A 22,723-nucleotide genomic window follows, 5' to 3' on the forward strand; every position below is an offset into this window, starting at 1 on the left:
CTTCCTTTTTCTCTCAGCTAACAATCCTGTGGCGCAGATTTATGGAAAGGGGCAGGTGCTGTTTCTGACCTGTGAGGACGACAGTGAGCTAATCCCTCCGTGCAATGCAGGCTGGGCAAGTCGGTGCCCAGTGGAGTGGACCGGCTGTTGTTTGGCAAACAGTGCCTCGGCTCGTTTGATGATGTCACCCAAGCGGTAGATAAAGCCCTCCTTCTCTGATGGCAAGATGAACTCGTTGTGCACCTAGATGGCAAAAGGACCACGGAGAATGTATTCAGATACTTCACTTAGTCAAATTCAAAAGTGCCACAAGGTTAGGAAAAGCAGGTAGAGTTTCTCGATAGCAGCTCGCCAGATAGTGCAGAATGAATAAGGTTCTTAGGAGCTGTAGCCAAAAAAAACATTCATAAATAAACTTTTTAGCTTTTAAAATAAGTGTTATAAATAACAAATTTGAGTCATTTTTAATTTACTTTCACAGACAAAGACATAGACTGTATATCAAAGATGGTTGTGGGCACTGTGACATCACCCATTAGTTTGTGAAGTCCAATTTTCTTGAGTGGCCATCACCAGATATTTCAGTTCTGACATATAATCAATATAATTTGTGTAAAAACTAAAATGAAATTTAGCCTTCTTTGTCTAGAAGATGGTGTAAAAAATATGTTTTGTCTTTATTCATTACTAAAATTGTATTTTTCAGTAGTTTTAAGTGGAGGGGATTTTATTTAATTAATATAAAATGACTTAAAGTTTTATTCTGTACTGGTCTGTGTAATGTTATGACTTTTATATAACAATTAGATCTGCAACACTGACTGATGACAGCTGTTTAGTTAAAGTGGAGTAAAGTGCCAAAATGTATTAATTAAAAGAAATAAAGTATAAAATATTTTTAACATGTAATACAATAAATCTGTAAATATAGTACACTAGTGCTTGTTTATTTTGTGGGTTCACAAAATCCACAACGTAGCAGATGCTTAGAGGAGTTTTGCATATTCATGCAGTTTTCAGTGTGTCTGAATTGTGGGCTGAGGCGTAGCATCGTTTCCCGACAACATGGCATAATTCAGCTCATTTTAAACCCTCTACTGAGAACCACTGTGCTGCTGTGAAGCCAAGTGTCCCTGCTTTGCCAACACGCAATAAACAAAAGCCTAGTGTGTTTTTAGAGTGAAGGAAAACTGCACATCCAGTGAACAAAAAGTGCTGCTGCACATGCTGTCTCATCGCACCTTCATGTGAGGTTCCCTTCCCCAAGAAGAACTCTTACTTTCATCACGAACCCTCATTTTTTCCCTACCCTTAACTAGGGATTGTTGGCTTTAGCCCAAAGGTCTGTAATGACTCAGTCACTGGTATGCTAGCAAAGATCAAGTGGTTAAAATGCTAAAATATAAATGTTTCAAGTAAATGAATGCTGAGCTTTGTTTAATTTGTGTCACATTTTTTCTAATTTGAATGAAGTACAATTAACATTTAAAATTTCAGATACTTATAGAAATCATAAGCAAAATTAAAAATCAATCAAAATTATTATTTCTCAGGGATTCTAGTGCTACACTCTTATTTGATGTAGCAAGCACTTATAATGTTTATAAAAGTCGAAAAAGTAGTGCCTCAAACAGACATTCTTTCTAACGCCCAGTAGGGGGCGACTCCTGTGGTTGCAAAAAGAACTCACATTGTACAGATGGCAAAACTGCCCACTTTCTACTCGACTTATTACTGCAGTAAAGAAATTCCTACTGAGTTTATGGTCTCATTTGCTAGGTTCAAATCTTGGTTAATAAAGCGTGCTCTGGATTTTTGCAAGTTTATTCTCACTTAGCATAAATAGACGAGTGTGCAGTGTCCCGTGTTTCCTCAGTCAGATCCAATCCTAGCTTATAATTCTCATGTAAGAGAAATAACCAAGATGGCAAAGGCCAGCATGTCAAACACAAGGCTTCAAAACAGCAGCCAACAAAATACAAATGGCTACTTTGGTCTTTAAGCATTAGCTGCCCAATTAAGGTAATAGTACTATCTGAAGGTTGTAGCAAAAATTGAGACTCACAAGACCAGGAAACATTTGTTCAATCTTGCATTGTCCAATTTTGGGGATGTAAATTGTAGCTTCTGTTTCCTGTTTTTAGCCGACAGGTTAGGAATGGCACCCGGTGTGGTCTTCTGCTACGTTCAGAGATGCTCTTCTGCAGACCTCAGATGTAACAACGTATGCAGAAGAGCAATTGGTATGCTCCTGACCTGTGGCTTTGACAAGGCATTTTCACCCACACCAACTGCTACTGTCTGCATTTTTCCTCTTTTTGTTTTGATGGGGGGATCATGGCTCAAGAGTTGGGAGTTCGCCTTGTAATCGGAAGGTTGCCGGTTCGAGCCCCAGCTCGTACAGTCTCGGTCGTTGTGCAAGACACTTCACCCGTTGCCTACTGGTGGTGGTCAGAGGGCCCGGTGGCGCCAGTGTCCGGCAGCCTGGGTCAGTGCGCCCCAGAGTGGCTGTGATGACCAGTGTGTGAATGCGTGGGTGGATGACTGGTTGTGTAAAGTGCTTTGGAGTCCTTAGGGACTAGAAATGCGCTATACAAATACAGGCCATTTACCTTTTTTCAGACTATCCTCCATAAACTCTAAAGATGTTTGTGTGGGAAAATCCCAGTAGATCAATAGTTCTTGAAATACAATGTCTATGTGCCTAAATGCAATGATTTTCTGCCATGTGACCAGTTGACTAAAGAAAAATATTGTTGTATAAACATAATAAAGTTATAAAAAACCTAATAAAAACAAGAGAAATGTAACAAAAGATGACCGTTTGATAATTTTATATATATAGTGGCTAAGCACAGATAATGGCTCACCATGACAGCAGCAATGTCTTCTGGGTTATCTCCATCCAGGTCGAACTTGAAGGTCACCATCTTGTCATTGTGCGTCTGCAGCTGGCACTCCACCACCCGGTCCACTTTATCAGAGAGCTGATGGAGACAGAGAGGATCAATGGTGATGACATGTCTAAAAGCAGGAGTTACAACATGTTTGTGCACATGTATGAGACTCTACTGTAGCAGACTGTTTAGGCACATGTGGTTATCCATGATGCGTTTGTCTCTGCAGCCAATCCAAACAGGCTCATTAAACGACCGCAGAATGTCCTGATCAAAAAAGCAATGCACTGCGGTCGCCGGGGGAAGAGCAGCATTGCTACTGATAACGTTACATAACTAGGGTGGTGCCTCACCACTCACTCATAAATAAATTTCCTCCGCTAATTCAGTTCAGGCCAGTTTGATTTATTTGTTTATTATGTGCAGGAAAAAAAAGGATTTGCTGTGCTGTAATTAAAGCAAACATTTGATTTACTGTACCCCGATGATGCGAAGCCTCGAGCGCGCCCTCCTCCTGAACAGCTTCGCAGCCGTTCGTCTCGCCACTGATTTCTCGTTCTTCTCCGATAGGCCCTCGTAGCCGTCGCTCAGGCTTGAAGTCACATCAGACGCGTAGCTGTACAAAAAAAAATAAAATCCTATGAGTTAGAAAACACACCCTAAGAAACCACTGATAAATTCCTTGTAAAGCAATTTTAAAGCCAATTCATCATCTAGAACAAACGTAGAGATCTGAATATCCACAAGGACTGATTATGTTGGCACATAGAAATAAACACTCTGAATTGTCGACGAAAGGGTTGATGTGTTACAGTGGCATGTCTCTGGGGTACAAACAGAGTCTACAAGAAGCTGGTGTTTATCCAGGGAAGGCAACGTGTCGGTGCGACCTGTAACATTTATACAGGAGTTTTAGGTTTCAGAGAACTGCAGAACATTCAGGGTATTTTATAAAAAGGTTTGGTTCAGCTAATTGCATCTCATGGGCCTTTTTTTGGACCACTGTGGTAACAGACCCCCCCCCCCCCACCCCTCCATCCACCTCCCCAGCACAGGCTGCAAACATTTACAGGCCTACTGGCTGGCAGCACCCACCCGTCCCTATTTAAAAACCTCCACCTCACAGGTAACTTTAGTTCACCTTCAGACACTGAGTACACAGAAATCAGACAGAAACAGGCGAACATCTGTGGCGATGCTGCAAACCTTTGTTTTCTTTGTTATTTGTGACACGCAGTTTGGGTCATCAGTTATCGAGGGCTTTTCTCAGAAGAATTAAGCAACTGGGAGTGTGTTCTGGATGCTAATCAGTGCATAACCAGGCTGTTGCAAAATATGACAATCAATCCCCTCTTGATGTTTGCTTCAATTTATAGTAGACATGTTAGATACAGCCTCTTCCTTGCTAATCGAAAAAGGGAACTAAGATGATGGTGAAAGAGCCTGAAAATCACTTTATTTATCCTAAAAAGAGCTTTGATAAATTGGAAGATGACATAATTTGTATTAAACATATTAGGTTCAAAATAAAATCACAACTTTAGATCAAATTTGTGTATTTTGAGGTGTGTTAAGCAACGAAAACAGCATTTTCTTATATTCTATAGACTAAAAAAACCCCCCAAAAATAGATATATCATCCTCTTAAAGTGTTAAATCCAAGGTGAACATCCTCCACAACACTCGCACACACAAAAACATTGTGCTCAAACATTGTGTGCACTCATGCTGATAAAAAAAAAAAACCTGACATCACTAATATCCCACCAGCACAGAAAACAAGGCCTTTACAACATCTGACACACAGTCAAAAAACAGAAATCTTCAAGGGTCCATTCTGCCTCTCTGCAATAAAAAAAACCCAGCAGAGTCTGTCTATAGCCTCAAGCCTGAAACCCCCACAGGAGTGGAGGAGGAAGGGATCTAAAGAAAAGACATTTCTACAAGATTCCCATTGATTTTCAGGTTTCTTACTTAAATTAGGCAGGAATTGTTAGACTCTATTGTTCCTTTAACAGCAAATAAAACGGCAGAGTGGGGAGGACAGAAAGGCTCGACAGATTTACCTGTCCACGGGGGAGTTGAAGCCACTCGTAGGCCTTGAATTGCCATGTTCTATGTTGTTGGAGACAGCAATACTCTAGGAATAGAAAACAGGAATGTGGTAAGATAAACATGGGAAAAGACTGTGTTCATTTTCTTTGTAGTTATATGTGATGTTAGGTGAGGAAAGTACTCACTCTAAAACAGTTATCTCAATGCTTATGACTAAATTTGAATTATTTTTGGGTTTACATTTTAACTTGTAAAATATTGATTTCATGACTATATAAACGCAAACTTTAGAGGAAATTTGATTAGTTAGAGAAAGTGATATTTATGCATCAAATATGGGAAAAAGATGATCACAGATCTTTTCACTTTCTGATTTAAAATGAACATGATATTAGAAAAATTACTTTCAATTGAGACTGAGGCACAAGCTGCTAGCATGTCTTTAAACTCTTAGTCTACCTATATTTATTCAGCAACATGGCCCAAAAATTGCATCTTGCATGCGCTAACTATAAAACAAAATAAATCCTGACTTGAAGAAAAATATTTAATTCATCCTCTGGGCCCTCCAACCAGTAGCGGGAGATAGCTGCCCCTCCCTGAGCCTGGTGCTGTTAGAGGTTTCTTCCTGTTAAAAGTGAGGTTTTTCGTCCCACTGTCACCAAGATTGATCATAGATCTGATAGTTGGGATTTCTTTCTAATATTGTATGGTCTTTACCTTACAACAGGGGCGTCCAACTCCAGGCCTCAAGGGCCGGTGTCCTGCAGGTTTTAGATGTGTCCTTGATCCAGCACAGCTGATTTAAATGGCTAAATGACCTCCTCAACATGTCGTGAAGTTCTCCAGAGGCCTGGTGATGAACTAATCATCTGATTCAGGTGATATCTAAAACCTGCAGGACACCGTCTCTTGAGGCCTGGAGTTGAACAGCCCGCCTTACAATATAAAGCACCTTGAGCTGATTGTTGTGAATTGGCACTATGTAAGTGAAACTGAATTGAATCGAACTAAATTAATAAAAATGTCTTGCTTTGCTGATAAGTCGTCAATGACTGATGGATCTCTTTATAAAGTAACAGGTTTAAGTTAAGTGTTAAAACAGTTTAGTAATAAAAACTATCATTAAGAAACTGAAATTAAGAGAAAAAAACTCAACTCAACTATAGTTCTGCATTTAAAGCTGTTCTTAAAAGGTTTGTGTTGCCCTTTAATTTTTTTTTTAAATTATGTGTCAGCCCTGGATTGGAGAGATTAATGAAAGAGGCGGTCTTGTAAAGTCTTCAAAATCATCCTCCCCTCTACCACCCTGAGCTTTCTCCTTTTATAACAAGCTCTTTATTGATACCACTCACCGAGGGGAAGCGGAGGGAGATACCGTTTACGGCGGGGGGGTTGGGATGCGTGGTGGGAGAGTTCGCAGGCATGCCGACGTTGCCGGCCTCCAGCGGATCCTGAAGACCAGAGGGGCTCAGATAGCCGTCCGTCTCGCAGTCAGCTGTTTCAACAAAGCACATCGACCATTAGCACATAACCCGCTGTGGCCTAAAAAACTGACACAATCTGTACTCTGTGCATTCTTGCACACACCTCTAATGACCCCAGCCTGAGATGCACAAAACACATAAACAAGAAAAATCTGAAGGGCTTCACCGTGGAATAGATTTGCTCTGGATACATTTAAATGAGATCAGATGGCTGTCTCTAAAACAGGAGTAAAAAGCTGAGAAACATTCAGCACAGCACATGTGCACCATGGAATAAGACCTACAGGGCCTGAATAATTTAGTTAACCACAGTTTCACTTTTCTCTGCATCTCTCCCACGTGCGTTGACATCAGAAAAGCCTCGTGTTAAGCGCACTTGTGCAGCTAATGCAGTGAAAAACATGTCTCTGGAGTTTAAGAACAGCAAAGAAAAGAATTTAAACAAAACAAAACAAAAATTTAATGTACTTTACTTGAGTATTTTTCTATTTCACTCTTCTCCTCCACAGTAATTCATAAGGGACAGCATTTACATTAATCCTGCATACTGCACAGTGCATGCAAACATTTAACTTTTCACAGTATATGGATGTGTTATCAGACAGCTTACAGTTAGCAGAAGACAGGCTGTTGTGGCGAACTTGAAAGTGCTGGTCAACTTCGGGCTCCTCTGGCTCTGCAGGGTAGTGGGTGCTGACGCCAGAGTCCACAGAGCTGGTGACGGGGGACAAAACTGGGGCCAGTGGTGTCAATGGTGTCAAAGGTGTTAGAGGTGTCAGGGGTGGGACGGGGGAATCTGCTGCAACAACATCGTTGACCTTGGGCGAAGCCGGCTGGTGCTCCGGTTCTTCTTCTATGGCTTCTTGCGCCTGCTTCTTCTTCCTCTCCTCGGCCTGCCGCCTCAGTTTCTCTCTCTGACGCTTGATGATCGTCACTCGGTCGCGTATAGCCTTCGCTACTAGTTTGAAGTCTGCTTCACACACAAAGCCAAGCACAACCTGCATAACAGCACAGGGAAATGGTCAGGGTATAACATGCATATGAGTGCTAATACAGCTCTATTGCATTTAATGACCTACTTATGCAGGCTGTGACATTATCTGAGAGTTTTATAAACATGCAAAGTCAGTGTTGTATTATTATTATTTTTTTTTACAAAAAGGAAAACACATAGGCCTCATTCTTTTGACAATCTGGCATTTTTTACAGCCTCCCGTGACATCCAGTTCAGCAGAGTGGGACACCGAGTCCGTAACAACCTCTCAACACATAGTCAGATTACAGCAGATCAGCCTGGCACGATGTCCCCTGCTGATACCAAATTTGATCTTGATGAAAACTGCCACAAAAAGGTAAACAGGTAAGGAATTGTATCTTGTATTCTCATTAAAAGTGACCTTTATGGAGGACATAAGGTTGTGTAATAAGTGTAGGAGCCATTATATTATTAAAGACACGATTACGGCTGCTTCCTGAGACGTCCTCTCCCATTTCGAACCACTGATAATTAAATGGTGAGCTGTGACCTTAACATAGTGCACAAGGTGTTCTCCTTAGGAGCTGCAGTGGATATATCAACAGAAAGGTAAAAGAACCACAATGATGTTGAGGTGCATGTGCTTTCACTGTTAGGGTTAAGAGTCAAACCCCATACAACTCTAATTAAATTGAATCTATTAAGCTTTTCCTAATTTTCTGTCACATTTATTCTGTTACAGTTCAGGATTATCATGTTAAACATAACCAAGCTTTGAATATTAAGGCCACAATAATAGGACAGGTATCCCTCTCATATCTTCTTTAAACCTATTGTTTGTGAGGGGCATCCAATTAGAAGAAAGATTGATTAAATCGCTCCTGGAAATATTACAACTGAATCCACCTTTAGTTGTCTTTCTAATCACGTTAGTGTCCAAATTAGGTTTTTGTTGCATTGAGGACCCTGATCCACCCTTCATTTGGAAAACCTAAAAAAAACCCTAAAATCGTAAATGAAGATTGGGATGCAGAGAGCACGTGGAAGTTGGCTAAGTTGGCCTCTATCTGCTGATCAGGAATCAGTTACTCCATTTCCTCACCAACATCTGTTACAAACCTGGTCAGTAAAGCAGCAAATATTGACCTCACAAAATCCTTTCTTCACGTGCCAACCTACCATTTCCTGTGCCACCTCCTCAGGCACATCTTTGTAGAGCTCGAAGAGGAACTCGATGGCGTTGTTGTCCTTGTACTTCCCGTGGAGCTTCTTGGTGTCGTCCATGCGCAGCCACAGCTTCAGGCCTGACTTCACCATGTCATCCTCCTCTGCCAACTCCACATGTACGCCATTGTTTTCCTGGAAGAAGGGGTGATCCAGAAGGTCCTGAATGGTGTACCTATAGAGAGAAAGTAATTTGTTTTATCGCACTTAGGGTTGCTATTGCAAGGTAATTTCTCATAACATCCGAAACTAGTTTCACTTCAGTTTAAAAACAAACAAACAAACAAACAAACAAAAAAACTTGAGATATAAAGGAGATGAACTGAAGACGTTTTACAAAGTTTTCTTTGTAATTGTTTAAAATAAATTAAGTAACTTGCAATTAATTTGCAATTGAAATCCAAATCAAATGCTAAAATATACTTTCTTCCAAGTAAATGTACTTTTGACCACTGATATATGCCCATGAGTACAGTAATATCTGCTCAATGTTGTTTATATGCTAAAAATGGGTAATTTTAGTTACTATGTGGGTTTTAGGCATGCATATTTCAACTTTTGTGACAATAAATGAGATTTTATTCCCATGAAATTAAGTGTTGCATGTGCATAAATGCTATAAAGGGGGCATTTTAGCTTGTTAGCTAAATGTCATCACTACCATCATAATGGCCTCATAATGATCATGCATTATTAATTTTTTTTATAGAAATGGGATGTTACTGTTGTGAAATAACTGATACAATGCTTTTGTAAGGTCTTATAGATGCTTAAATGGTAAAAATGGGCAATTTTAGCCTTTTGCTAACTAACAACATGATGTCATGTAAGAGGCTTCAGGGGCCTAAGATGACCTGTGCCCCAAGCTTGGTTGGTCAACTGTTAAAGGTCTATGAGGAGTCTGTGAACAAGGCAACAAACAGACACACAGACAGAGATTTTGTGTAATTTAAAGATTTTTACTTCAGATGTTCATCTCATATCAGTCCACTTAATTCACAGATTACAGCACACTAAATCAGTCATGGCTGTGTGTTTATGAGATTAACTGTGACTCGGTACTGAGCATGAATTGGAGTACAAACTGCCCACAATGCAGCCTCACTGCAAATGTGCTGAAAAAAATAGCAGCTTTTGTGCTTCAAACATTAGAGGAGTCACGACTAAAATACCCATCAAAATTAAATTTAACACAGTGGTTTTCAAACGGTGAGGGCAAATGCCACTTCAGGTGGCCATCTGGAGGCTAGGATATACAAATATGAATTCTTAAAAAAAAAAAGGTTTTATGATGTGATTGCATGAATCTTTATTTAAGGAAATTCAACTTGCATAGAACAATTGATGAAAGTTTAAGAAGTCAGAACCTGTGGTTCTCAATTTGTATAATTTAGGCCATTTTAAGGCTTTTTAAAGTCCTCTAGACATCATGTATGTCCTTTCTGAAGCATAGTGTAACATAATAATTGAAAATAGTGAAGAGCAGAAAAGATGATATAAATAATAAAGTGTGTACTTTCATTGTTACCTTTCATCTTTGTTCATACGGATGCAGCCCTCAATGATCTCCTTAAGTTCTGGGACTTTGACTTTATAGAAGCTGTCAGGTTTAATGCCCTGTGCAAACAGATAAGAACACAGAGTTTAATTTCATCTATTAGGCTTAATAAAAAGTGTAGGAGGGAACACAGACTGGAGCTCTATGCAGAGAAAGTTAGCAACAATGATCTCCTCCCACAGTTCTCCTTCTGAGACGATCGGATCAAAGCGGTGACAGCCGCTCCCGCCTGCATCGCATGTCTGATGTATTGTCTGCTTTGTGACATCTGCCACTAGCCAGCATGACATTTGGCTTTGCGACCATGTCAACACCAGAGGAGAACAAAACCAAGAGCTCAGGATAAATGAAAAAAACCCCCCCCCCAAAAAAAAACCAGCAATGCTCTCCCTTCTTTCCTTTCCCTTTAACTTACACCAATCCTTGCACCGATTTTTATTTTTATTTTTATTTTTAACTCAGAACAGTTGCTGTTTCCATGGAGTTTATCGCAAAATTATTAGGGTAGGACTTTTCAGTAATAAGAAATAAGGGAGCTCTTTTAAATGCTATCATCAGTATGTGCATAAGTCTGTGTACAGATTACAGCAGAGCTCCAAGTCCTGTAACAACAAAGATAAGAAAGGAGTAACCAAGGTCATTTGGCCAGCAGATACCAAAGCAACGCAATGATGCACCCAAACACCTAAATAATTTGATTTACCAGTAAAAGGCTGAGTGGTACACTTTGTTATCTCATTTAAAGACAGACATGTCACTGCATGTAACTCGTTCTCTTTAATCAGGGTCACAAAGAACTTCAATGTATACTCCTGCTGCCTGTTTAAGTGGGGCAAATGCCAGAGCTTTGAGAGGAGAGACAGCGCAGTAACGCCGTTCCTATTTGAATTTTTGGTTTGGGTTTTTTTTTTTTTTTTTTCCATTCTTTTGATAAAGCATCCCAACTACATGCCAGTGCAAACATAGTGTGCTTCATTGCAGTTATAGACATGCTGTTTGTTTGTTTGAGCACTCTGCTGCAGTGTCCTCATACTGTGTAGGCACCTTGAGAGTAAATCCATTTTCCCTAGATCCAAATCTAATTTGTGACTCAGCTCCTTTCCGGTGGCGACGGCAGTCTACATGTAGATAAGAGCTTGAGAAACACACTGCGCTTGTATTAACTTTGGTTTGTGGGTCAGATTTTAATGTTGTTAGGAAATTAACGATCAGTGAACCCAAATTATTTTACACAGATATGAGAACAAAGCGTGGTTATGTCTTACAAGTAAAGTGTGGTATTCTTTGACAAAACATTCAAGTATACTAAGGAGGAAAAACACTATAAGACCAAAATACCTAACACTTACTACTGTTTTCTAATTTTAATTCATTTTTCTTCTTCAGTTCACTTTCCAGACAGGTTGTTTGCTTCAGCTTTGTTTTATTATTAAAAAAATGTTTAGTTTTATCTGAGATTTTATTAATTTGTAATAATGAAGATGAAAAGGTTATTTATTAGAGACAAATTTAAGGACATCAGAACATTACTGCAATACAAACACTTGCCATCTGAAGACATATTATCATTAGTTAATTAGTTTGTCTCTATAGGCTTTCAGTCATACAAGCCATGTTAATCTCAAATGCTTGAAAAGAAGGCAACTGGACTTTTTGTATTGATGAAGATGTTTCACCTCACATCAAAGACTCTTCTTTACTTCTAAAAACAAATAGCAGAGAGTCTCAGGTATTTAACAACCAGTGGAGCTTGCCCCTTCGGAGGTGCTATTAATCGTATTAGCCATTGTATGAAAGGCTAATTATAATGACCACACAGATTCTTTCCAATGATTTTGATGAGGTGCTTTCCTTAAATACTGAATGAATTCTGTACATATTTTTATTCCTACTATGACTTCACTACAGTATTAACTTCAATTTACTATACACATTTGTTTCTATATAATTTACACTACATGGACAAAAGTGGTGGACCATTAGTACATTACACCTGCAGGAACTGTGCAGCCATGGAAAGCCATGCCATGAAGCTCCTCTTTTTTTTTTTTTAGTTTTTGTGCTAATGTGGATATGAGATGAGGGGCTCAGCACTTGGTTACCTTTACATTTACAGCTGATCACAGAATATGTAGGAGGGAAGAAATTCCATTAACTGATATGTTATAACAGTAACAGTATTACGTTACAACGTTTTGAATTCGGTGAAGTCTTTAGAACGAGCCAGTGTTTCACAGTTGTTTGGAAAGACAGACTGCTTGGCTGCTTGGTTTTATACACCTGAATTAAGGATTAAGATTAAGAGGTGTTATCCAATACTTTTGTCCAGATTGTGTAACTGTATACACTGTTCCTGCTGTTTGCCCTTTACTTAATCCTAATCTAATACAGTAATAATTTAACTTTATTTGTCTTTGGACCATTCTTCCTCAAACATCACAAGGGCTCCCTGCACAAAGGCAGCTGTTTAATAAAATTCTTTCCTGCTTTGGAAGAACTTGACTGGCCTGCACAGAAGCTTTGAAATAAACCTGAATGGCAACCACAAACTAGTTGTTATCAGCCATCATCAGTGTCGGACCTCACTGGTGCTCTCGTGGAACAAATCCCTCCAGCTAGGTTAAACATCTGGCAGGAAAGAGTTTAATAGCATCATCATTAATGACCCCAGACAAAGTTCTTTATCTCAAACACAAAACCCAGGAAATCTTGCTAGATATGATGTCATTGTTTCCAGCAGTTTCTCAAATTGGGCATATACAGCAGATCACTTAAAACAGATGGAGTGGGGTTGTTCCATCCTAATGATTAATGTTCTCTTCTTGCTCACCAGTGTAGAAAAATGTGGATTTAATCATGCTGAAGAACAGCCTGTTCAAAAAACCTTTAACGGACAAAAGAAGCAGCTTCTGACACTGGTAATCCTCCAATTGTCAAAGAAGGGTGAGGGGGGGGGCTTTAATGGCTGAACCAACAGGTGTGTTTACTGTAAGTGTAAAAAGCAGGAAGAAATAGGGCTGTTTGATATAACGATATATATCGGATGACGATATAAAAACATCTATCGTTTCATTTTACGCCATCGTTTGTTTCGTGGTGTCGCAAAATAAACTCTTTACGGCAATATTTTTTCATCGTTCTGATGGTCACTGTAGTGGCTATATTAATTTCTTAGTTCCCTCTTTCTCTTATATTTAATATAACCACACTACAGACAGACAAGCGCCTGTTTTTATGCGTTGTCGTTAGCAACAGCAACACCTTCGCGTGCCCGCTTGTTTATGTTCCACATAAACCTTTCACAATAAAGCTCAAGATCCTGTTGAGATTTTTCACAATAAACTGAATCACGCGAAAGAGCAGATTATTTATGGATGAGAAGTAAAAAAGAGCCGCCAGGTGCTAAAAAAATAAACCTTAGACTCAAACGACCCGCAACACGCCGTGTAATAAATACAAAGAAAAAGGCAGCCGTTACAACTTATGTCTAAAACTGTATAATTTCATGCTTTGGTTAAAACACTCGACTCCGGGTAAAGGACGCGCAGCTGGAAACACTTCACGCAAGTCGAGCTGCCCGAGATTCACAGAATTTACAGAAAATTTTACATTTTTGTGATTTATATCGTTATCAGACGATAGAATTCTTATATCGGGATATGAGACTTTGGTCATATCGCACAGCCCTAGGAAGAAAATAACAAAAATGAAATAAGGAAGTCCTAGTGGATAAAAATAAGTGTAAAATGCACAAGCAACCACATACTGTTGGTTATATAGCGTACACGAGAAAGCACGTTTCTATCCATTTACTTGGTGTATACTTGAACAAGGAGAGTCTGTAAACAGTCACGACAGAAGCCCGTCTGTCCTGCCTTTCATATGTCACGCTATATTGGTTACTGCAGGCCTTTTTAATAGCAGGTGACTTCAGCTCCACATAAACACAAAGCATTAACAAATCATAAAAAACAGCAGCTAATGACTGTTTTTTTTCATCATGATGTATGCCTAAGCTTCTCCACATAATGCTCCTGTTTGTGGAGGAGCCAGGAGCACTACGGCTTGTTGGCATTGTCACTTTCTCACTTTCCAGCCTCCGTCAGACACGCCGTTTGCTTTGCATACGCGACACACAAGAAAGAAACAGGCCTCTTTGTGGAGTAAGGAGTGAGACACATTTTCCAAAACATATAATTCTACAGTCGCCTGCTCTCGCCCACCGTGGCGTCACTGATGTGCTTGGCACCCCCCAAGAACAGCCTGAACTACATCAGCCTGCGTTCTCAAAATCCACTTCTTTAAAGCCCATTTCATCGTCAGACAGATAAATTCCAATGCAAAAAAAAAAAAAAAAGAAAGAAAAAAGATTCCATTCACCAAAACATCTGCAATCTGTTAAAATATTTTTTTCTGCAAGGCTTAAATCAGTTCAGACAGAAAATTAACAACATCAGTGTCAATAGGTCACCTCAGTTTTCTGATGAAACACTTTCATTGCCAAGGGAATATTCCCGTGAAACAACAACCAGGCCTGGTTAAACAGCTGGTAAAAGACCCTGGCAATCATTAAGTAAAACATGTGCAATCCTGTGTCAGGAGGGTACACAGTACACTTCTGCACGCTGAAGTCGTAATGGACAAAACTAAGCCTTTAATAGATGTAATGATGATTTCAATCCCAATTCATGTGCGTTTTACGTAATTCTAATTGTACGAATAAGATACCCTGGTTCCTCAATAATTCCAGCATGCACACGGAAGAACACATGTGGACAATCACACTAAATATGGGGGGAAATGAGGTAGTCCTCGTCTTTGCCTTACTCACACTGGTGACTTTGCGGTAGATCTGGGCGGCATTTTGGCACTCAGAATATGGGTACTCAGATGTGGCCATCTCCAGGATGCACATTCCTAAGGCGTAGACGTCCACCGCTTCATCATATTTCTCCTCGTACATCTCTGGGGCCATAAACTCAGGTGTTCCTGTCAGGGGTCAGGGGAGAAGAAAAGGTTTAAAGGTTGTTCTATTATTTAAAATCCTTGACGAGCCATAATAAGAGTCAAGGACCCTTACTGGACAGTGTGATTGCCACTTTGATGGCATCAGAACAAGCTTTAAACATGAGGTGAGCTTTTTATGTAACAGTTACCTTAGTAGTATTATGTCTCGTTTTTTAACTGCTAAACTTTCTGCCAAGATGACCTGCTAGTTTCTGCTCAAATAGTTTCTGCTCAAAGTAGTTGCCTGATGCAGTTAAAACCTCAGCTGACAAGAAATTTGCAAATCAAACAGCTCAAAGATGGGGTATTTTGAGAAAATTAATACTTATTTATAGTTGATAAAGATTTTAAAATAACAGGAGCAACTTTCTAGAACAAGAGACCTAACACATATAGTAAACTAAGTGAAGAACATGTGCAGTCTTTTCTCGTGACAGTTTTTCCTGTGCACAGGACAAGCTGTATGCAATGCAAGCCATGTTTATCCTTTTTCTACAAGCAGCCATTCAACTCTGTTCCTGGAATCTATTAAAGTAGTTTTGCATGATACACAGTTCCCCATAATTCATCTTATGGGTGCAGCCCCTTCCTTTACTACTCTTTTAGCAGCATTTACCATCCTCAGACTTTGAGGTAACAAGCACTGCTGGGACACTGAGCTACTGCAGGTGAGGCGTGAACGACCAGAGGAAAAACATCAAGTGAAACAGAGCTGCAGGGATGATGTTTTTAAAGAAATATAAAACAAACAAGATTTTCCTGACATTTTTATTTAGATAAAAATTTAACTCTTTTTTTAAGTCACTAATGATTAATATTCATGATTGTTAGCAATAACAGCTGCTAACTAAGGCATGCATGCTTATATTAATGTATATATATTTCCAATTTTTATGGCCTTTATCCCATTAGCATGCCATCATTTGCTAATTAGCACCAAGTAGACAGTACAGTTAATGGATGCTGATGGAAATGTCATTTGTTTTGCAGATATTTAGATTTTGGCATTGCATGAAAAGCAGGTATTACTAGCATATAGCTCTTGAGGTCCTTTACTCTGGCCCAAAGTTATAGTCTGACTAATCATTACAGCCAACAGCAGAAAAAAATCTTGTTAATGTTGTTTGCTGATAAAAAGGTTAAAAAATGTTCCTCTTGTTAAAATACCCCAACATACTTTGTTTGATTTGGACCAAATGATTTAAAATCGGTGCCACTTTCAACAAAAATCAACAAGTTATTATCGTGCATGTGACGGCTGGCACTCCATGGATGTAAGTGATGGGAAGGGCAAGTTCCAGGTGAAATTAGAAGGCATTTGGTTAATGATGCTGCATTTAAAAACGCAGACAGGAATTTAAACAGAGGCATTCATGGTAGTATGAGTACAGAGGAAATAAGAGTAAGCAGAAACAGGAGGGCGTTTACACAAATGCAAGGCCTGTAAAATGCCATTGGATTTTCCCACCATTTCAAGACCATTTTAGGGCATTTTGCATATAAAATTATATTTTCAGATCATTATTAACCGATAAATTGTGCTCTGGGTGCCATTTCTTTCGTCTAGCAGGGTAAACACAGACTAAATTAACACTTACCAATGACACTTTTAGCAAAAGAGGCACTTTTGAGAGTGGCCAGCCCCAGATCTCCAATCTTGACAGAGCCTGTGGGGCCAGTGATGAAGATATTATCACATTTGAGATCCCGGTGGATGATGGGAGGAGTGCGTGTGTGCAGGAAGTGCAGCCCTTTCAGGATCTGACGACTCCAGCGCTGGAGCAGCTTCAGCTTCATCTCTTTGAACCTCTTCAAGTACCTAAAAAGAAAACAAAAAAAAGAGGATAAGAATCAGTCCAAACATATCAAAACACGGAAAGAAAAGGAAGCTTTTAAGTGCTACAAAATAATTAATCTCTTATTTTGACAGCCAAGAGGAAGTTTTAAAATGAGTGAGTTTCCTGAATTCGCTCCTAGAACATTGTTTCCAAAGTAGAGCTTTCATCATTACTTAAAGGAGAAGTTGTCAAACATGACGCAAATATCCTTTTTGGTATGCGAGACTTGGCAAGTTTCATTTAGAAACAGAGCATCAGCTACTTGAGACAAAAATGAACCGTTTTTAGGTTTGGGGACTTTGATCTATACATAAACTGCAGTCTTTTAGATGCATATACATATGCAAATCTGCAGTTTAATTCAAAAGTGGAACTGGACACAGGGACTCACGTCTTGAGCGTGCCTGAGGTCATGAGTTCAGTCACCAGGATGATGCACTTATGGCCCTTCATTGTCGACTTCCAGGAGTCGTGGAAGCGCACAATGTTCGGATGCTGCAGCCCTTTTAGCATCTCCACCTCCTCGCTGAAACGCTGACGCTCTGCCTTGGTTAACTTGCGAGTCTGTAAAAAAAAGTTAATAGGCATTTATTAATATTGAGCACTTTTAAGACACCAATATGTTGACCACCTTCAGGATATGAACATTAAAAAAAAGACTTAAAATCTGCTGATCATGTAAAATGATTGAAAGCTTTACAACCATGACTAAGTGGGGTAAGATTGCTTTGCCATAAAAAAGCAGTTGTGTTGATGGTTGAGTTGTAGCTGTAGTAAATTTTTAACGTGCACATGCTCTGGCCTTGTCAGGGTTTTGTTTGATTACATAAGTTGGCAGCAATAAACACAGCAAATACAAATGCATGGGAGCGATCTGATAAATCACTGTTACTTTAGCTAATGAGCTCACTGTGGGATTGGAAACCACAGGTTCATCCATCTGGGTGACCCCCCAGTTGCATAACAACATTTATTTTCCAATGAGAGGAGCTCTGACTTTAAAAATTTACAGAGGAAGTTTCTAAAATCTGTGTAAAACTGCACTGAACCAAACACAGCAATCACATCGGACAAACAAAGACATTTTTGTGCTTCCTTCTGGATGAATGGCCCAATTTAGCAACTGGTGGAGTAACTCTGCCTGCGGTGGGCGGTTGGTGGAAAACTCCCAAGAGACTTCAGGACCATGAATTCTGCATTGAGGTAGATTTCTGGGAAAAAAAAAAAGCTCTACATGTGTTTATGCTTACAATCAGCTTGACCACTGCTGTCTCCCTCCTCTCGACGTTTTCCCAGCGAGGCTAATGTTGAGCTATCAACACAGGAGGCAGACTGTCTGAAGAACTGCACAGTCTGATGTCACACAACGAAACGCTACTCTTACCTGCGTCAGTCACCTGTCAAACTGTCATATTACACCAGCAGCCCGAGTATGTGGCTCTGAGCTCAAAGGCGAAACACAAAGGAGACCTCTGACCAAGTGAATTACTTTTAGGTCAACAGTGATCAGTTTATGATGTGAGGACAGGCTGCAGCTTATTCCTCATATAAAAAGAGCTCTGTCAGAAACACTAAAAGCTTTGCATAAAAGAAAAACATCTTGGCGTAAGCGTCAAAAGGAATAGTTAGAACTGCATTCAAAAAAGCTATTAAGCAAATAAGAGTAAGTCACTTCAATTTTAAGCTAATTTTTGATGGCTACACTTAAATTAGCTTTATGAACACTGAGGTTTAGAGCCGTAATGGGATTATGTGCTCTGAAAATAAGGGAAAATATGCAACATGATACAAATTATGGCATGTTTGCAGCTTGCATGAGCCAGGGCGAGTCAATGAGTGTACGGTTTGATGTGCATCTGGATATTTATGTATCCAAGATGACAACATCAGATAACTCGCCTGCAGAGAGTCACCTGTGCAAAGAAATGAAAGCTGTTTGCAGGACAGAGGCAGGGCAACTTGTGGCACGCAGTCTAGCCACTTGGAGTCCCGGACGCCCTCAAAACCACAAGATTTACTACAGCTTGGCAAGCAAGATGGCACGGCTGCAAATGACAACAGCATAAAATGCAGGCGTTCTTGGAAAACCAAAATCTTGCTGTAGCAACTGTGAAATACAGCGTTCAGAAAAATGTGAGCTGCCAAACTAAGCGGCACCGATAATGGGTGATTACTTCACGTGACTCCTCCAAACCCGTCCTCTAATTAAAGCAACCATTGTTCATTTAAAAAGCCAATAACTGAACAATGTAGGGGAAAATTAGCTGCAGATGGAGACAAGAAAAGCAAATTATGAGCTGCATTAACACTGCAGTGCAATCATCTAATTACACTGTTGTTGATACTGGCCAATTTCAGGGTGACTTAACAACACCTCCTCCCAGTAAAGACATTCACTTAAGCTGTGACTAACACAGGAATTGAAAACCGATCGTGTTCCATTATGTTTTGGTTTTACTCCAACCGTTTCCTCATTAGGGCAGCGGCTGTTTGATCAGAGTATAACTTCATAAGCAGGAATATTCATTTTATTATTACAGACAACTGTAGCCCGTTTTCGTTATAAGCCCTCTGGCATTTCCTAAAGAAGATACCCCCCATTCTGCAAGGCCTCTATCCAACTTTTCCATGGTATATTAGCAGGCCTGCATCTGCCCTAAACCTCTCACTCTCTCTTTCTTCCACCTCCCCTCTCTGAGAATTGAGGCCAACATAGGTTGCATAACACCAGAGAAAGCGATGCAGGGGGGAGCAACAACAAAAACAAATAATCTCCATTTTGAAAGGACAAGTGGGTATATCAATAAAACAACCTCAGAGTCAGAGGTGTGTGAGCATGCCTCTGCAAAAGCGTTTCTTCTACTGCAGCCTCTTCCAGCTAGATGATTTATTCTTAGCCACTCAGAGGTGTGTTTGTGTTAAGTTGGGGGTCTGCAATGGTTGGGGTTGGAAATACTTCAGTTCAGAGCCACATAAGTGGAGTTATATAAGCAGTGTTGATGGTAGAGGAGGCAGGGGTATTAAGAAGTCCCTGTCAGCGCCCCTATTATGAGAACAGGGACATGGACACGGCATGTCAGCCAACATTTGCACCAAACCAGGTGGTGTGCAGTGCATACTCTGACTAAGTACAGGAATGAACTGTGTGCATTTAAACAGGCACAGAAAGTATGGGGGGGAAATTCCAGTCAATGCAGATGGACTGCAGCATCCGCAGGAATCTTAACTAAATGCAGAGTGAAAAGTAGGGCAAGTAAAAAAAAAGAAGAAGAAAGAATTCAGTCTCACTACGTATAGCCTGCAGGAATGCGTCTTAAAGGTTTCAACTGACTTTTCAGTTCATTTCTCCTGCAAAAATAGAACTAATTCTAAATCAGTCAGGAGTTTATTTTGTGATTATTCAATGACAGACCTTTAGGCATAGTGTAATAATAATGGTTACTTTTAATTAGGTAATGCAGTAAGCCATTACCAAACCCTGTAGTAAACAATGGATTCTAACATTACCCACTGGTTTTAAATGCCGCATGATCAATCTTCTTGAACTGCTGCTCTTCAGCTGCTCCCTTTAGGGGTTACCACAGCAGATGATGTGTCACACCAACCCTCTGTGTGTCCTCCTTTACTCCATCCACGAATCTCCTCTGTGGACATCGTCTTTTCATAAGTTAAACATAATCTCTTGCCAAATAATTGCTAGCTCGATATTTTAACATGATTTTTTTTTGTTGTTTTCTGTCAAGAAATTAAAGTTTAACTGGAAGAATTTGGGTTTTAATATGTTGGCGCAAGAACAAACTACAATCTGCGATTTTCTAGCGCTAACTATTTAAATTTGTAAACCAAACAAATAACTCATCAGTTAAAGAAGGGAAAGATTAACTGATTGTTAGTAGAAAAGTTCAGTTGTAATAGTTCAGAATAATAAGAATAGTAACATTCTCTTTATTTTATATTTGTTGTGGTTAAGTCAATTTAAACTGCGGTAACAAAGGAATTTCCCGACTCTGGGACAAATAATGTGTATCCTATCTTATCTTAAACTCTGTGTAAACCCACTTTGGGACTAAGGCAAGTTTTCCCTCCTCTTCCTGTCATTAAGTTATTATTTAAAGTGACGCTAACAGGCAATAACTCCTGTGTCCTGTGACGCTGACAGTGAGGAGCCCAGCAGATAAAAACCAGAGTTCGTCTTGACCCTTTAACGACAGGAAGAGAACCTGCGCAGTCGCAGAATTAACAAACTAGTGTCCATCGGAGACCGTGATGACCGACTTGCCAAAAGTGAGGATTGAGGTCAAAGGCAACGTGGGAAAAAAGTCTGACCTCACAGCACTGAAACTGACATGCCCTCCCCTTGACTGACATACAGTTTGTATAAACACGCACGTAGGCACCTGCACTGGCACAGGGTCACATTTAGATGTTTGCAGGTGAGAACTAAAGCGGCAGTGTGCTCTTTCCAAAAAAAAACCTGACATGGTCTGTAAATGGAGCGGGCAGAGGGAGGTTAGCCATTAATCTCATAAGGATTGGGGAGTCAAACCAGCCTCTGACTGCTGCTCTCCTTCTGAGAGCCTGAATCGACTTGTGGCGCCCGCTAATTAGATACAGGATTACACTATCTCTTATGTGTTTTAATCATGAAAAGCTGCCTGTCATAAAGTCTTTGCCAGTGCTGCTCAGACGCTTTCAACATCATATTGCATTTTAGGGTTAATTTTGACGCTGATACTGTTATCTTATAAAATTTTATGCATTTCACTTTATAGTGAAATGCATAAAATTTGAAACTTGAAAACTTGAAAAACTACTTTTACATGTGGTGACACTGTTTATAGCAGCGGTGGGCAGTTAATTTCCCCAAGTGGTCACAATTAAGACCCAAGTGTAACATCTACTATTACCAGTAGCAGTTTATGGAGAGATTTAAAAAAAAAAAATTACTGAGCTGAATTGAGTTCACCTTATTGGTTGGATTTGGTTTATAGGATACCGACTTGGTCGATTCGACCTCTACCTCTACTACAAGGCTATGTTTGTTTGCAAGCTGGGAGATCTTTTATCGCCTGTTGACTTTGGTATTCTTGACATCTCTTAACCTATCTGGTGTTTGCTTTTAGTAACTCATTAAAACGTCAGTCTTCTATAAACTGCTCTGCATATATATAGTACCATCCTGCGCCTTCTCTGAGACTTCTTTTAAAGAGTTAGTCCTCTTGCCCTTTAGGCTGAGCATTGCGTCACGCAGTTACAGAGATGGGGAACTTTTCCTTACACGTTACATCTTTGATTGGCTCTATTATTTTCTGTTGGCAGCTTGTAAGTAAGTAGTTCCTTAAACTTCAATTAGAAACTTTTTAAAATACCAGCACAGTAAATGTGAATATGGACGATCAGTAGTTCTTAAACGACGTCATGTTCATGGCTTGTAAACTTGGCTGGTGTTTATGCAATAACCTGAGGATCATTTTGAGCTGTAACACCTTTCAGTTGATATCTGAGCAATCTCAGGTCAAGAAAAACAGAGATGGAAGGACACTCTGGCTCCTATCAGATGAAATAACTCCGCAAGGAACGGATGTTTGGAAATGCCACAGTGCACAATATAATAGCTGTTCTGTCTAATAGTATGATGAGTGTAAAAGGAACAAACACTTTGTCCTCCACAGGAAACACAT

The 22,723-nt window shown here is 39.8% G+C and overlaps 1 protein-coding gene across 2 annotated transcripts in view; it reads right to left on the minus strand.

Annotated features, from left to right (window-relative positions):
• wnk4a (WNK lysine deficient protein kinase 4a) overlaps positions 1-22,723 on the minus strand; it is a 46,648-nt gene that overhangs the window by 11,629 nt on the left and 12,296 nt on the right. For both annotated transcript variants that reach the window (XM_087844799.1, XM_087844798.1), the window contains exons 3-13: positions 17,434-17,606; positions 16,803-17,023; positions 15,029-15,186; positions 10,168-10,256; positions 8,595-8,814; positions 7,050-7,437; positions 6,308-6,450; positions 4,964-5,037; positions 3,378-3,513; positions 2,871-2,987; positions 70-243 (exon numbers count right to left, since the gene is read on the minus strand). In XM_087844799.1, coding sequence (XP_087700925.1) covers positions 70-243; positions 2,871-2,987; positions 3,378-3,513; positions 4,964-5,037; positions 6,308-6,450; positions 7,050-7,437; positions 8,595-8,814; positions 10,168-10,256; positions 15,029-15,186; positions 16,803-17,023; positions 17,434-17,606 — 1,893 coding nt within the window. The remainder of the gene's footprint in view (positions 1-69; positions 244-2,870; positions 2,988-3,377; positions 3,514-4,963; positions 5,038-6,307; positions 6,451-7,049; positions 7,438-8,594; positions 8,815-10,167; positions 10,257-15,028; positions 15,187-16,802; positions 17,024-17,433; positions 17,607-22,723) is intronic.

This window comes from Neolamprologus brichardi, chromosome 8, assembly GCF_056152115.1.
Source record: "Neolamprologus brichardi isolate AB-2024 chromosome 8, ASM5615211v1, whole genome shotgun sequence".
NCBI lineage: Eukaryota > Metazoa > Chordata > Actinopteri > Cichliformes > Cichlidae > Neolamprologus > Neolamprologus brichardi.